The sequence below is a fragment of the Thunnus maccoyii genome, chromosome 19 (genome assembly GCF_910596095.1).
Source record: "Thunnus maccoyii chromosome 19, fThuMac1.1, whole genome shotgun sequence".
Lineage (NCBI taxonomy): Eukaryota > Metazoa > Chordata > Actinopteri > Scombriformes > Scombridae > Thunnus > Thunnus maccoyii.
The window spans coordinates 23,233,953-23,248,371 of NC_056551.1; the positions used below are offsets into that span (position 1 = coordinate 23,233,953).

General features: G+C 41.5%; 1 protein-coding gene across 3 annotated transcripts in view; it reads left to right on the forward strand.

The window, feature by feature from the left end:
- Nucleotides 1–14,419, forward strand: part of pik3r1 (phosphoinositide-3-kinase, regulatory subunit 1 (alpha)) — a 30,707-nt gene that overhangs the window by 11,223 nt on the left and 5,065 nt on the right. Inside the window, exons 3-7 of one of the 3 annotated variants that reach the window (XM_042394474.1) lie at nucleotides 6,787–6,879; nucleotides 7,018–7,092; nucleotides 7,459–7,590; nucleotides 8,160–8,361; nucleotides 8,813–8,895. In XM_042394474.1, the coding sequence (XP_042250408.1) occupies nucleotides 6,787–6,879; nucleotides 7,018–7,092; nucleotides 7,459–7,590; nucleotides 8,160–8,361; nucleotides 8,813–8,895 (585 nt within the window). Of the gene's footprint in view, nucleotides 1–6,786; nucleotides 6,880–7,017; nucleotides 7,093–7,458; nucleotides 7,591–8,159; nucleotides 8,362–8,812; nucleotides 8,896–12,237; nucleotides 12,566–13,034; nucleotides 13,713–14,419 lie in introns of those variants that run through there. The other 2 variants (XM_042394475.1, XM_042394476.1) reach the window with 2 other exon arrangements.

Genomic DNA, 14,419 nt, shown 5'->3' on the forward strand with positions numbered 1-14,419 from the left:
CCTAAGGTTTGAAGCTGTATTAATCATTTGGTTATAGTGCAAGCATGTGAAAGTATGTTTCTCTTGCAAATGTATTAATGAAAATGCTCTGCTTTTTTTGTATGCTTTTAATGCTGAATGTCTGAATAATGCTTTAGTGTATCAACTGCAGTCTGTCTCATAAAAGATACTGCAGAAACTATCCACTTTTTTTACTTTTGCATTACTATTCATACTTGCTGCTCTACAATGTGCTCTCGTGTGGTGTGGTGTGATGTTCTTTCCGTGGGTTATCAATCTTTACTGGCGTGCCTCGGCTAGACCTTTCTTCAATCAAGATGAAATGGTATAACCTGAAAATGCTGGTTACTTGAGTAGGCCCTCTAAATTTATCCAAAGTGTGTGCTATCTTTAGTGTGTCCGTGGTGCCCCAGCCCTGTCCCGCCCGCAGTCTGCAGTTCATACGGCTCAGACATATCGTTTGAGCCGGGGAGATTGTCCCCCACACCACAGCAGCACCAGTGGCAGCTGCGTCGACTTCCTCAACCTGCGGTTGACTAACTGACTACTGACTGGCTGAGGCCTTTTGGGATATCATGAGAAGGTCTGCCAAACATGCAGGCGTGTAGAGACATGTTCAAGGGGCCCCTGTCTCCTTACTCTCCTGTACCAAGTTGCCACAGAAACCAGGGAGAAAATTTGAACAGTCTCATGATGTGTGTAGCCCCTCAGCTGTTCTAAACAGAGCAAGGCAATGGTAATACATTGTGTTAGCAGTGTAGCAACTCTGAATACTACAACAAGGAGGACTATGTAATATGTTTCTGGAACTGATTACATTGGTTGTTTGAGATATTGTAATTTTGCTCATAATGAAGGTGTTTCTGATGTTAACGTCCCTCTGGAGACAACTGGAGTTTTAGCTGCCTTTAGATACTCCAATGAGGTTTGCACAAAATTCGCAAGCAGTTACAGAATATGTGGTAAAATCAGCTGTGAGCCTTTTCACACCTGAATGTCTGAACCAAGGTTCATGTTTTTGTTACATTGTATACATATGATCCAGTTAGTTTTGGTTTCACATTGCAATTATGTGAGCACACTATAGAACTTTACATGACGTACCTATGTCCCGTCGTCATCACCTACGTGTGCTGCGTCTCTCTATAATTGACATAGATTGGTTTGTAGTCAGGCGTGCGTCTGATATTGTCAATTCTGCAGGTAGCCTTCTATCGCCATTTGAATTATTGGAGAAAAATGAATGAGCAGATTAATTTTGTTGCAACTATATTATATTATAACACTATATATACTAATATAATAACAGTTTCTTGATCTTCAGGTGGCATTGCTCTCCCGACCTCTCATACCGTCTCTCTCTCATCCTTTCCAAAAATACCTGAAAAGCGTTAGCATTTCTATGAATTTTTGCTAGATGACTTTTTATAACATCGTCGGACCATATTTCAATTAAAAACTTGGTCTCCGCTTCCCACCATGTGCTACCGCGGCTCAATTTTCCTTTTAAAGGTTCTGACGATAGCCTGCCAGAACTTTCTGTAATTGGTCCAAAAGTCTGAAGCATCCAAAAAACATCTTCACACTAGAAACAAACTGAACCATGGTTCAGTTTGGTCTGGATCTTTTCGTCAAACCGAAGTTCAGCTGTTTGGTCCGGTCAGAGGAAGGTTTCATACATGTAATTTTGGTTCAGATCAAACTGAAAAATCCAAAAGTCTGGACCAAACGAGGTAGGTTTGAAAGGGCCCTATAACTTCATGCAATAAATGCTACAGAATGTTATCTGCTGTTATCTAAAAGTTGGCCACAGTGAGAGCTAGCACGCATCATTACCAAACCTTAAATGAACATTGCAAATCCTTATGCATTTTTTATTTATTTATTTATTTTGTATGTATGTTTCCATGGTCATAGGAGTAGCGGGTAACCTTCTATCGCCGTTTGAATTAATGGAGAAAAATAAATGAACAGATTCATTTCGTTGCCAATATATTATATTATTATATTATATATATACAAAAGTTTCTTGATCTTCAGGTGGCATTGCTCTCCTGACCTCTCACACCCTCTCTCTCTCATCTTCTCCAAAAATACCTGGAAAGCGCTAGCGTCAGAGTTTTTTCCAGTTGACTTTTTATAACATCATTGGGCCATATTTCAATTAAAAATCTGGTCTCTTCTTCTCACCATGTGCTACCGCGGCTCAATTTTCCTTTTAAAGGTTCTAACGATAGCCTGCCAGAACTTTCTGTAATTGGTCCAAAAGTCTGAACCATCCAAAAAATATTTTCACCCTAGAAACAAACAGAACCATGGTTCAGTTTTGTCTGGACCAAGACCACATCTTTTTGTTGAACCAAGGTTTGGTTGTTTCGTCCAGTCTGGGGAAGGTTCAACACCTGTAATTTTGGTTCGGATCAAACTGAAAAGTCCGAAAGTCTGGACCAAACGAGGTAGGTTTGAAAGGGCCCTATAACTTCATGCAATAAATGCTACAGAATGTTATCTGCTGTTATCTAAAAGTTGGCCACAGTGAAAGCTAGCACGCATCATTACCAAACCTTAAATGAACATTGCAAATCCTTATGCATTTTTTATTTATTTATTTATTTTGTATGTATGTTTCCATGGTCATAGGAGTAGCGGGTAACCTTCTATCGCCATTTGAATTAATGGAGAAAAATAAATGAACAGATTCATTTCGTTGCCATTATATTATTATATTATATATATACAAAAGTTTCTTGATCTTCAGGTGGCATTGCTCTCCTGACCTCTCACACCCTCTCTCTCTCATCTTCTCCAAAAATACCTGGAAAGCGCTAGCGTCAGAGTTTTTTCCAGTTGACTTTTTATAACATCATTGGGCCATATTTCAATTAAAAATCTGGTCTCTTCTTCTCACCATGTGCTACCGCGGCTCAATTTTCCTTTTAAAGGTTCTAACGATAGCCTGCCAGAACTTTCTGTAATTGGTCCAAAAGTCTGAACCATCCAAAAAATATTTTCACCCTAGAAACAAACAGAACCATGGTTCAGTTTTGTCTGGACCAAGACCACATCTTTTTGTTGAACCAAGGTTTGGTTGTTTCGTCCAGTCTGGGGAAGGTTCAACACCTGTAATTTTGGTTCGGATCAAACTGAAAAGTCCGAAAGTCTGGACCAAACGAGGTAGGTTTGAAAGGGCCCTATAACTTCATGCAATAAATGCTACAGAATATTATCTGCTGTTATCTAAAAGTTGGCCACAGTGAAAGCTAGCACGCATCATTACCAAACCTTAAATGAACATTGCAAATCCTTATACTTTTTTTTTTTTTTTGTATGTATGTTTCCATGGTCATAGGAGTAGCGAGTAACCTTCTATCGCCGTTTGAATTAATGGAGAAAAATGAATAATCAATCAATAATCAAATTCATTGCATTGCCACTATATTATTTATATTATATATATATACTACAGTTTCTTGATCTTCAGATGGCATTGCTCTCCTGACCTCTCCTACCCTCTCTCTCTCATCCTCTCCAAAAATACCTGGAAAGCGCCGGCGTCTAAGTTTTTTCCAGTTGACTTTTCATAACATTGTCGGACCATATTTCAATTAAAAACTTGGTCTCCTCTTCTCAACATGTGCTACCACGGCTCATTTTCCATTTTACGGTTCTGATGATAGCCTGCCAGAACTTCCTGTAATTGGTCCAAAAGTCTGAACCATCCAAAAAAAATATTTCACACTAGAAACAAACCGAACCATGGTTCTGTTTTGTCTGGACCAAGACCACATCCTTTCGTCGAACCAAGGTTCGGTTGTTTGGTCCGGTCCGGGGAAGGTTTAACACCTGTAATTTTGGTTCAGATCAAATTGAAAAATCTGAAAGTCTGGACCAAACAAAGTGGGTTTTAAAGGGCCCTATAACTTCATGCAATAAATGCTACAGAATTTTATCTGCGGTAATCTAAACGTTAGCTACAGTAAGAGCTAGCATGCATCATTACCAAACCTTAAATGAACATTGCAAATCCTTCTACATTTTCTTATTTTTGTTTTTGTTTTTTTGTATGTATGTTTCCATGGTCATAGGCTATGGCCATGTTGATTGTTTGATCTCATGCCGAGACATCTTCGAAATCAATGATAGCTTGAAACATGTCTGCCATATTTTGTCCGCTACTTGATACAATCCATTGGTGCCGAAACTATCACATCGTTGACAGTACCGAGAAGCAACTCTATCTCCAGGCTGACCTGTGTCACTCATAGGCCAGCCATGGATAGAGTAATAAACACAAGGTGTTGGATCACTTTGAAGATCACCAAACCTTTGAAGAAACACAAGACAGTGGCTTTGAAGTCTGTATATTATGTGTTGTTGAATATGTTGCGTGGTGTTTTAAAAGTGTCCATTAGTTACAAGACATCTCAAAAACATCTCGCAATAAAGACTTAGACGCATAGTTTGTCAAAAATGTTTAATAAAACCAGCCTACCTAATTTTTATGGATATGAACAGTGGTTGAGGGTGGGTCAGTTGGGGGTTTAAATATAACTTCAGGTTGTGAATTGAGTTTCTCAGAAAAAGGTTGGCTGTAGAATGGCAGCCGTGTTAGATATCTTGTCTGGGAGAAAGGTTACACTTCCAAGGTGTGCAATGGCAGCACTGCGTGTCTCGATCTCTATATAGGGAAACTTTGGTGTTCCATCTCAGAGTTCACGGCTTCTGAGAAAACCCCCCTCCCACTTTGCAGTTCCAATAATGTCTTCCAGATGACCAGTTGTCTTACATGGAGTTTTGTGTGTTCTGTGGTTAGAAGGACTTTGGTAATCTAGTTTCTTCACACGCAACATGCCAGGCTGTGCGCTGCGCTGGCCAAAGAGGATGTGGATTTGGATAAAGTGGTTCATTATTTGCCTAATTGAACACTCTTTGGGGGAAGCGGGTAGCTCCTTGGTAATGAGTAGCACGCATGCATCAGTGGAGACCAGTAGTTGCCCGTTTAATGCCTGATTCAAAAAATGTAATAATTTTTAAGGTAGAAAGAAAGAAAAATATGGTTGCGAGAAAGGGTTCCATTCAGTTTCTCAGCATTTTGAAACTGCAGACTCAGTGTTGAACAGTTGAGCCATTCAGGAAAGTGCTCTTTCAAAATACGCCTTTGCAAATCCAAATAAAATCCTTGCCAACCCCTCAATCCTTTCATGTCCACACCTGGGTGCAAAGTTCTAAAGGAAAAATAAGGAAAAAAGCTCAGACCTGGCTTACCTCATATCACAGGGTATTTGCTTAATTCCTTGGTCCACCAAACCCTAACTTTAGTGCTCAGCACCTCCTGTTCTTGAATCAGTCTGTTGTAAATACTCACCTTTTTACTTTTGATGGCAGTCCTTTGGTCTCGTACCTGCTTCCTTTTTGAAGTACTGAGCAGTTTTGTAAGTCGTGCACTTAATCAACCTTTGCTGCCTCAGATGAATTGCAGCCCTCACCATTTAATGTCACATAAACATTCATCACAACTTCTGGAAACTGACAGAGGGGATTAGATTTATGTGACTACCAGACCGTTTCATTTCTGTATGGGTCACATTTACTTTCTATTTTTGCTTAAAATCTGTTCCATTAATTTGCTGATTTGACATAGAATTGTATACAAAATAAACTCATTCATTGTTACCATCCTCTTCAGAAAGAAATAAGCCAAGTTAAATCTCCATAGAGCCATTTTGTTTTCAAAACAGCCTGAAGGATGAGACGATATATTCTCTTGGCCATGATTATGTTGCCCTTTTCTCTATATTTAACAGCGATTCAAACAAAGCTCTTCTGTGCTTTCATATTGTGGCAGATATTAATGTATGAGAGAATGGGCGTGGAGTCGAGAGCAGTATTTCTTTCTTTGCATTGCCTGTGTTTTTATTGGGACGCTAGAATGAAATTTACCATAAAGACTACTTATTCTGTCAGCATCATTTGCAACCAACAAAGGAACGCTTTAACATATACTCTGAAAATCATTCAGCCTGGTATTATAACTGCTATTTAGAGCTGAAACGATTAGTTGATCGAACAATAGTAATAATAACTTTATTTGTATAGCACCTTTCATACAAAAAAATGCAGCTCAAAGTGCTTAATCTTTTTAACTCATTTTTCAAAACTAAAAAAAGAAACATTGCATAGTTCCAGCTTCTCAACCATAAGTATTTACTGCTTTTCTTTGTCTTATTTATTTTAAGGTTTTGAAGTATTGGTTGGCAAAACAAGCAATTTGATGACATCACCTTGGGCTTTAGGAAATTGTGATTTTTCAAAATGTTCTTTCAAAGAATAAACAACCAACCAATTAATCAAGAAAACAATAGGATGATTTATCAGTAATGACAGTAATTGTTAGTTATTAATAGCTGCTTTGAAAAGAACATCTTTGATGTACCAATACCCAGTGTAGGCTTGGATTAATACACTTTCACACTACTCTCTAGAGTCTGCATCATTGCTGCATCATTTCCTCACTGTGTGTCGACAATATCAGTATTTGATTTACACTCATGATGTGATTCACCAGCAGTTTCATCTCAATACATCTGAGACATTTTCTCAGTTTAATTAGATTTTCAATCCACTCACGCACGGTAGGTTGGTAATGAATTTCCAGTAGGTTATCCATACAAACACATTCATCATGTGTCAGAAGCAGGATCACATTAATCCAATCAAGAAGTAGTGGGAAGCCAGTTTTACTCATCAAAATCACCTTGGCTGACAAGCTGTTTTAATCTCTTCCAGGCTTCTGTCTGCTGGACTTGACGGAGCAGTTTTCCCTTCCAGAGACATCTCCGCCCATGCTAGCCAGACTGCTGGAAGCTATTGAGAAGAAAGGTGAGCTTGACCAGGAAAACGTCAAGTTTACTTCACATTTACTGTGCTTATGTAACCTGTTAAACAGAAGCACATGCATTGCCTGGTATTAGTTTTGTCAGTAAATGTAATAACTTGTGTTTCACTGATTATTTGTAGGTCTGGATAACCCCACATTATATCGGACATTTACTGCTGGTGGTGGACTTGAAGTCAGACAATATTTTGATTGTGGTAAGCAGATTTTTTTTTTATCACCCTTTTATCAGCTCATATGAAACTTGTAAGTTTCCAATAGTTGAGTGCAAGGAAAGTTGGGGGAGACAGAAAAGAGGAAATGTCAGATAGATGCAGCTAAAAATGGTGCAAGTGGTGATAATGAAGAGAGCTAAATATGTTAGGTGACCAAAAAAGTTTTCTGCACATGCATATATAGTCTGTTAAAAAGATAAGAAAGGTCTATTTTGCATCCATGGTTGCATCTACAAATGCATGATATAGTCTTGCAGATAATACATACTCCTACAATTACTCATCTCTCTGTACAGAAATGAGTTTTTGTATTCAAGTGTGTGTCTGTGTTGCTCTGCACTTCTTCAGATCCTCCCTCAGCAGACTTGGATCAATTGGAACTTCCGATCCTGTGTGATGGTCTGCGTAGGTACCTGCAGGATCTTCCCCAGCCCATCATCCCCACTGCAATATATGCTCAAATGGTCCACACTGCCAAAGGTGAGAGCAGACAACTCTGGCACATTTTCAGTGATCATTTGTTTGCTGTACGGTTCGTCTAAAACAGAAGTGCTGACGTAATGTACCCGTGCACCACTATTGAACATTCGGTACTTTAAACACAATACCACAAGATCTCGTCAGTACCCCTTTGACCTATTTTAAATTCACAGTGTATGTAACCAGAGTTTTTTTGTCACATTCTCTGAACTTAGTTTCTGTCTTGTTGCATGCACAGACAAAAGCCTCACACCGCACACCGTTCTGTAGAGTTGCATTCTCTTGCTGTCACATGGCCAGAAACAGGATATCTGTGGTTAATAGGAACTAAAACAAGCCTGAAAGTTTATCTCTAGCATCTCTAAGCAACCAATCACCTGCCAGTGTACCTTACGCTCATTGTCAACCACACAATCTCTATGCGGTTTTCAAACTGAACTGCACATGACATTTTTCCATCTCCTCATTGTGTTAAGAAACATCTTTCACTTTGTTGCACCTCTTCGACTCGGTTTTTTTTTCCACATCTTTCTTACTGACCCTTTGGTTGCTCTCATGTGTTTCAACAGAGGTGGTGAATCCTGAAGAATGTGCCCAGCTGCTACGTCGCATTGCCAGCAACCCGAGCCTGCCTTCACAATACTGGCTAACCCTCCACTGTCTGCTAAGGCATTTCGCTAGGGTGTGCCAAAACGGCTCTAAGAACTTGCTCTCTGCCAGAGCGCTGGGCGAGATCTTTAGCCCTGTGTTTTTCAGACAACAGGCCAGCAGGTGGGTGTCAGGGCAGCACAGTGTGCCCCGGGATCATGCTTTGCTGCTACATAGTCTGATCTGTCAAAGATAGACACTCAGGCAGCAGACAGACAAGTGTGCAAGCTCAGTCATGCAATACTGAGACACACAGACGCTCAAACATGCACACTTGCAGACACTCATATTCAGGCAAGCACACACACACACACACACACACACACACACACACACACACTGTCAGCCCATAGTGTGTCATGCACTCATAGGTTTTAGCTGTACACGGATATAGGTTGGAGCTTTTCTACTTACCAGCTGTGCTGCGCAATTAAAGTAGTTAAGCCTGAATTACCATCAGATTGAAACCAGCACAGAGTAACCAGAGCAGCAGAGGCTGTCACCTGGGCTGTAAAACACAGACTTTATTAACTTGCATTTTTCCTCTCCTGCCCCCCCCCCCCCCCCCCCACAGTTGTGAACCCAGCTTGGACGCTCACATCAAGATCATTGAGGTTCTGGTGACCAGTGAATGGAGTGAAAGTCAGGCAGCTCCAGGTAGTTACCTCATTTTTGCTTGATTTTCCTTCACTGTCCACAAAGTTATTATATGCTGTTGGTCTGTTTAGTGTTGCTGCTCAACAATGCACCATAGTAAACATTATTTATTTAAGAAAATGCACGCATGACTGTTTTGCATTGCATTGCTGCTGTTTGGGGACTCTTGCTCGTGTCTTCTGCAGGGTCTAAATTGCTGCAGAATATGTTCTAAACACCCTCAGACCTGAACTATTTATAGCTTGTAGAAAGGTGTTGGTGCTTGCAACTGCTGCAGTTGTACGGGGACCACAGAACACACTGACGTTACAGGGCTCATTAATACAGTTTAATCATCAATCGGTGAAAGGTTCACTGTGCAGTCATTTCTAGCTCTGACGCATTTCCTGATGATCTTTGTTGCAGAAAAGTGAAACAGGTGCCGTTTCTAAACCGTCTCTAAAGCTTTAGCTGCATGAGATGTCAGTTTTCTGCTTTTTAATTACCATGTTGTACATAAATAATACATTCTGTTTTTATAGGGGATTAATTGAAAAGTTACCAAAACTGAAATTATGACTCAATAATCTACCTAATTTCAGTCATGTCAGTATATTCAGTTACTAAATTCAGAGTTTGCTGTGTGGATTCATTTCGTAAGTTTAGTTGGCTCCACTTCGACGTTTTTAAGCAATGTAATTAACTATGCATGTCCAGTCTTACCCAGGCAGACGAAATGATTCAACTGTAGAAATGCAGTTGGGGCAGGTGCAGATGAGATAGAACTAGTACACAAGAAAAGGTGTAATGTGAGCACACTTTGGCTTCAGTCCACACGATACAGAGCAAGCTAAATGTAAATACTGTTGGAAAATAGCGGGGTAGTAGTGTATTTGGAAGATGACAGGTGTGCAGGAGAGAGAGACAGACAGAGAGATGATGATGATGATGATGATGAAGCTGCAGGACGGGCAGGTGCGCAGCTGTCGTAGTGGAGTGAGGTTAAAAGTAACACTTGACTTGTTCAGTGTGAGTTACGGTTTCTCAGAAATAAATGCTAGAGCTCCTCGAGAGCAAAGCAAGTTTTGTTTACCAGCAGCTGAGTATAGTGACTGGGGCTCCAAAGTTAGCTACAACTTCTCCCCTGTGCTTCCCAACAACAGTCTGGAGGCTGACGCAGGTCATTTCAGACGCAGCAGTCTATCAGACGAGCATTTGATTTAAATAACGTCACTTCACTCTCTAAAAACGTCTCAGTAGCTGTGGTTACATGCACACTTTTTTTTCCCACTCTGATTGAAGTCATTTAGATTGAAGATTTTGAGTCAACTGTTAACATGGGATGTGATCTAATACGTTCTGGTGTTAACATGTGCAGACGCATTTAATCGAACAGCTGTGAGACGCACAAAAGTGGGCAATATGTCAAAATTTTCCTACCAGCCACGGACAGTCACAACAACTGAGGGTTTAAGCTAACCCATTGTCACTAACTTCTGGGCTTCAGTTTAACCAGCAGGTGACTGTAGACACACTGCACTGCTACGTTCCCAGCTGCTAACTTCATAGTGTCTGTCACACACACACACACGCTCTCTCTCCCTCTACTGTCACTTACTGTTACCCACACGTGGGCTAAACATGTGCAGATTTGAATGTATATATTCCAAACCGTGAGGAACGATCAGATTAAGCGTTTGCATGGTTATTAGGCGCTAATATTTTCCTACTGAATGGATTATCAAAGGTTTACATCAACCCTCTCAAACCGAAAATTCCCTCCCTCCGGGCCAATCTCTTCTGATTGAGGTGGGAACATTTTTATTCTGACGGGGCTGTTATTCCGATTATTAGTGGAATATTAGGGTCGATGTAAACGTAGCCACCTATGGAACAGTGAGATAATAGAAGCCGTGAGCAATACGTGCTCTAGTGAATACATTAAATATTACTACAGTTTTCCGTGCAGTACAAAGTATTAATTAGTTAATCTGCTAGAAACTGAAAACTGAAACCAAACCGTTATCTGTTCGTGATTACTGTTTAATTTCCATCTAGCATAAGGTCATGTGGGTATGAAGATTGAAAATGAAACCTTTAGATAAAAATCTTGCTTGACATTCAGGCTTTCCTCTCTTATTATCTGGTAATATGTCAAACACAGACTTGTTGGTTTAGTGGTGGTCTCCATATAGAGGTTGCCAGTCTGGTGGCGTACGAGTGCAGCGCATTGCGTGGCACAGTTATGTTTTTACAGCGCTAGTTAAAAGCCCTGTCGTTGGCTGGCTCAGAGGCCCCAGGGCTGGCTGTGGCTGTTTAAACATTTTATTACCTGTTAGGGCTATTTATAATGTTCCTATGCATGGGCCACTCTCAGTTGTCAGTAATTTGCACCTGCGGGAGCACTTTGGCAGAGGGATGGATGGATGGAAGGAAGTAAGGGCGGGCATGGCGGGCAAGACCCAAACCCTGAAACTCTTTTAAATCCTCCTCCTCCTCCTCCTCAACACACACATAACATAAACACATGACCCTGTCAAACATATGACAAAGTTCAGGTGCGTGCCAAACTGGTTTCACTCACCTGTGTCGTACAGATAACAGGGTCACAAGAACAGAGAGAGGAAGAATAGCCTACTTTGTAAACATGTACATTATGTACATGTGTTTCTGAGAATGACCCGTGTGTGTGTGTGTGTGTGTGTGTGTGTGTGTGTGTGTGTGTGTGTGCGGGTGTCTGCATGCCTCCTCCCAGTTACTGCGTGCCTATTTTAAGTAAGCGACAAAAGGCCCACTTAGATTTGGTTGGCTGGAAAGTCGGCCTGCTCCACAGAGCACTTCTTGTTAACTGAGGACTGCTTCCAGTTTCTAGGGCCACTCTCTCCCCCTCACCTCCCCCCTCCTCTCCTACCCTACCCTCCCCTCCTCGGTCCTCCCTCCGCCTGGATCTCCACATGTCCTGCCTGCCTCAAAGTGCCCAGCTCAGCAAATATTTGAAACTTTGCAAGTTAATCATAAGACTGAACACCCCCTGCCTCCTCCTTTACAAACAGAGAAAAGAGAGAAAGAGGGAGTGACCAAAGAGACGGAGAGAGAGATAGAGAGAGAGAGAGAGAGAGAGAGAGAGAGAGAGAGAGAGAGAGAGAGAGAGAGAGAGAGAGAGAGAGAGAGAGAGACACGCACACACACGCAGCTGGCACGAGTGGCTGCTTTCAGAACAGGCAGCACTGACACCAGAGCAGCTAATCATTAACTATCTGCCTTCACGCGAGCGAGCAGGCTTCAGCCTCCCGCGGCTCAGGAAGAGAGAGCGAGAGAGAGAGAGCGAGAGAGAGAGAGAGAGAGAGAGAGAGAGCGAGCTAGAGAGAGCGAGAGAGAGCGAGAGAGAGCGATACTCAGCCCTATACCACAGTTAAAGCAGGAACTGAACAGTCAGTCAGCTAGACAGTCGCATGTTGCACCTGCCTCATGCCGAGCGGATTACCTGGATTTCATTAAGAACCACATAAAGCCGTAACCTTTTGCGAATTAAACAAAACCACATCCAGCTTCTGAGTGGCCTAAACTATGAAATGGAGCTTTACTGGAGGACTTGAAAGTAACTCTGTTGGATTTTATTTACCTTTTGGGAATAAAAAAGAAGCTACAAAGAAGAGTTTGTTGAGTCACCAAAACATGCACAACTTGCAACGTAAGTTTGATGCTCTGTCTTTTGGTTTTTTTTTTTTTCATTTATTTTAATTATCATACAAAAGTGGAACAGTGTGCTTCTACTGCTTCTTACTTCAGGCTATAACGAACTGGGCCACATGGGATAGAATAAGACACAAAAATACCACAGCTTAAGTAAAAAGACCAGAACAAGAATAATAGGTTTTTGTTTTCTTTAAACCTCCTTGTCAGCGAACAGTTTTGCCCGGGGCTTGCTGCTCATGCTGTATAGTTATGAGCTATTCTTACAGGTTGCATATATACAGTAAGTTGGCATTGCTGTGAGGCATGCTGATAATACTCAAGAGTTCAATGTAGAGTTCAGTTTAGACTTAGTATTCAAAGAGACCTTAAACATTCCCAACAGGTTGCGTGCGGCCAACAGCGGAGAACGGCAAGCGATTTTAATACATCACTTTTAAAAAAAAGTATATATACATTTTTTTAAAGTGTTTTGAATGCTGTCATTAATTTTCACACGCAGGTGTATCCTCAAGATCTTAAAAGAAGGGGCGGGTTAGCAGGTTTGCTTATTTAGGTCACAGACTTTTTCTTGACATTTTTCAGAAACGCTGATATAGCAGTTGATATTATCTGTTTTTCTTACTTTAAGTTAAGCATATAGATTTACAACAACCGTTCCACAGTCAAACCTAGAAGGATAACAGCGGCTGCGTTCCTCTTGAATCATTACATCTTACCAAGAACTAGGTCTATTTTAATATCACTCAGGAAATCAAGGGAGCTATCTCCGTCAGGCTGAGTGTCACGCTGTGGGATTACAGGCGTATTTTGGAGCTCTGGGTGCCTCTGACTGGGCCAAGCATTATAATTTAGCTGTGTACGTGCTGCTGCAGCAGAGCTGGCTTTGTCTGAGTGCCAGCAGTGGGACGGACTAAACCTCCGCACGACACACGCAGTGAGGAGGGGCTGAGCAACCTGCAGGAGAGCGAGCGGCAAAGCTCGACAGAGAGAGAGGGAGAGAGTGAGAGGATGACAGAGGAAAAGCATGGAGCAGGCTGCAGGTCCTTTCTTTCCCTCTGCTAGTGGAGAGATGCTGCACATTTGCTTTTACGGATGGATGCGCGCTAGCACGTAACGCCGGATTCTGCCGAGAGAATTATGAGGTATTTTAGTTTCCTGTTTGTTAGATGCAGTTTTGCGAAGAATTGAAGCGGGGAGGTAAAAGGCTTTCAGAATGACCTCATCGCTTCTCAGGAAATGAAAGATGCAGGAGTGGCTGGTGACAGACCCCCTTGTGTGATTGGCTGTGGCAAGTGATGTAACACGTTACTGAGCAGGTTGCCCTTAATGGCTTTTTAAATGGGTGTTTAGTTGGTGATATAAAAAGCTATTTTTTGTGCATTTTTTTGAGGGCGATTATTGCGCTCAGTCATATATGCAAGCTGTTTCTTTGTAGTTGTGTGTGTGTGTGTGTGTGTGTGTGTGTGTGTGTGTGTGTGTGTGTGTGTGTGTGTGTGTGTGTGTGTGTGTGTGTGTGTGTGTGTGAAGCTGTTAGAAGACTGGATTGTACACATGACCGGTTTAAAGAATTAGAAATTTCTAGTAATCTGGAGATGAAGTGTTAACGGGTTGGAAGGCAGATGTTCTGAGAAGAGCAGCGGAAACCATGTGCTGTGAATGAACCTATAGGCAACACTTTTGCACAGATTGTTAACCTCCTGCATTTTGTGCCATGTCACAATTGTAGCCGTCTGGCAACAGAGCTCTCAGTCTCAACGAGCTCTGTCCATTGCAGCAGAAAGGGTGCTAATGCAGAGGGAGTGAACAAAGGCAGTGCAGATTTGTGGGTTAAAAATAGCCTGCTACCTTA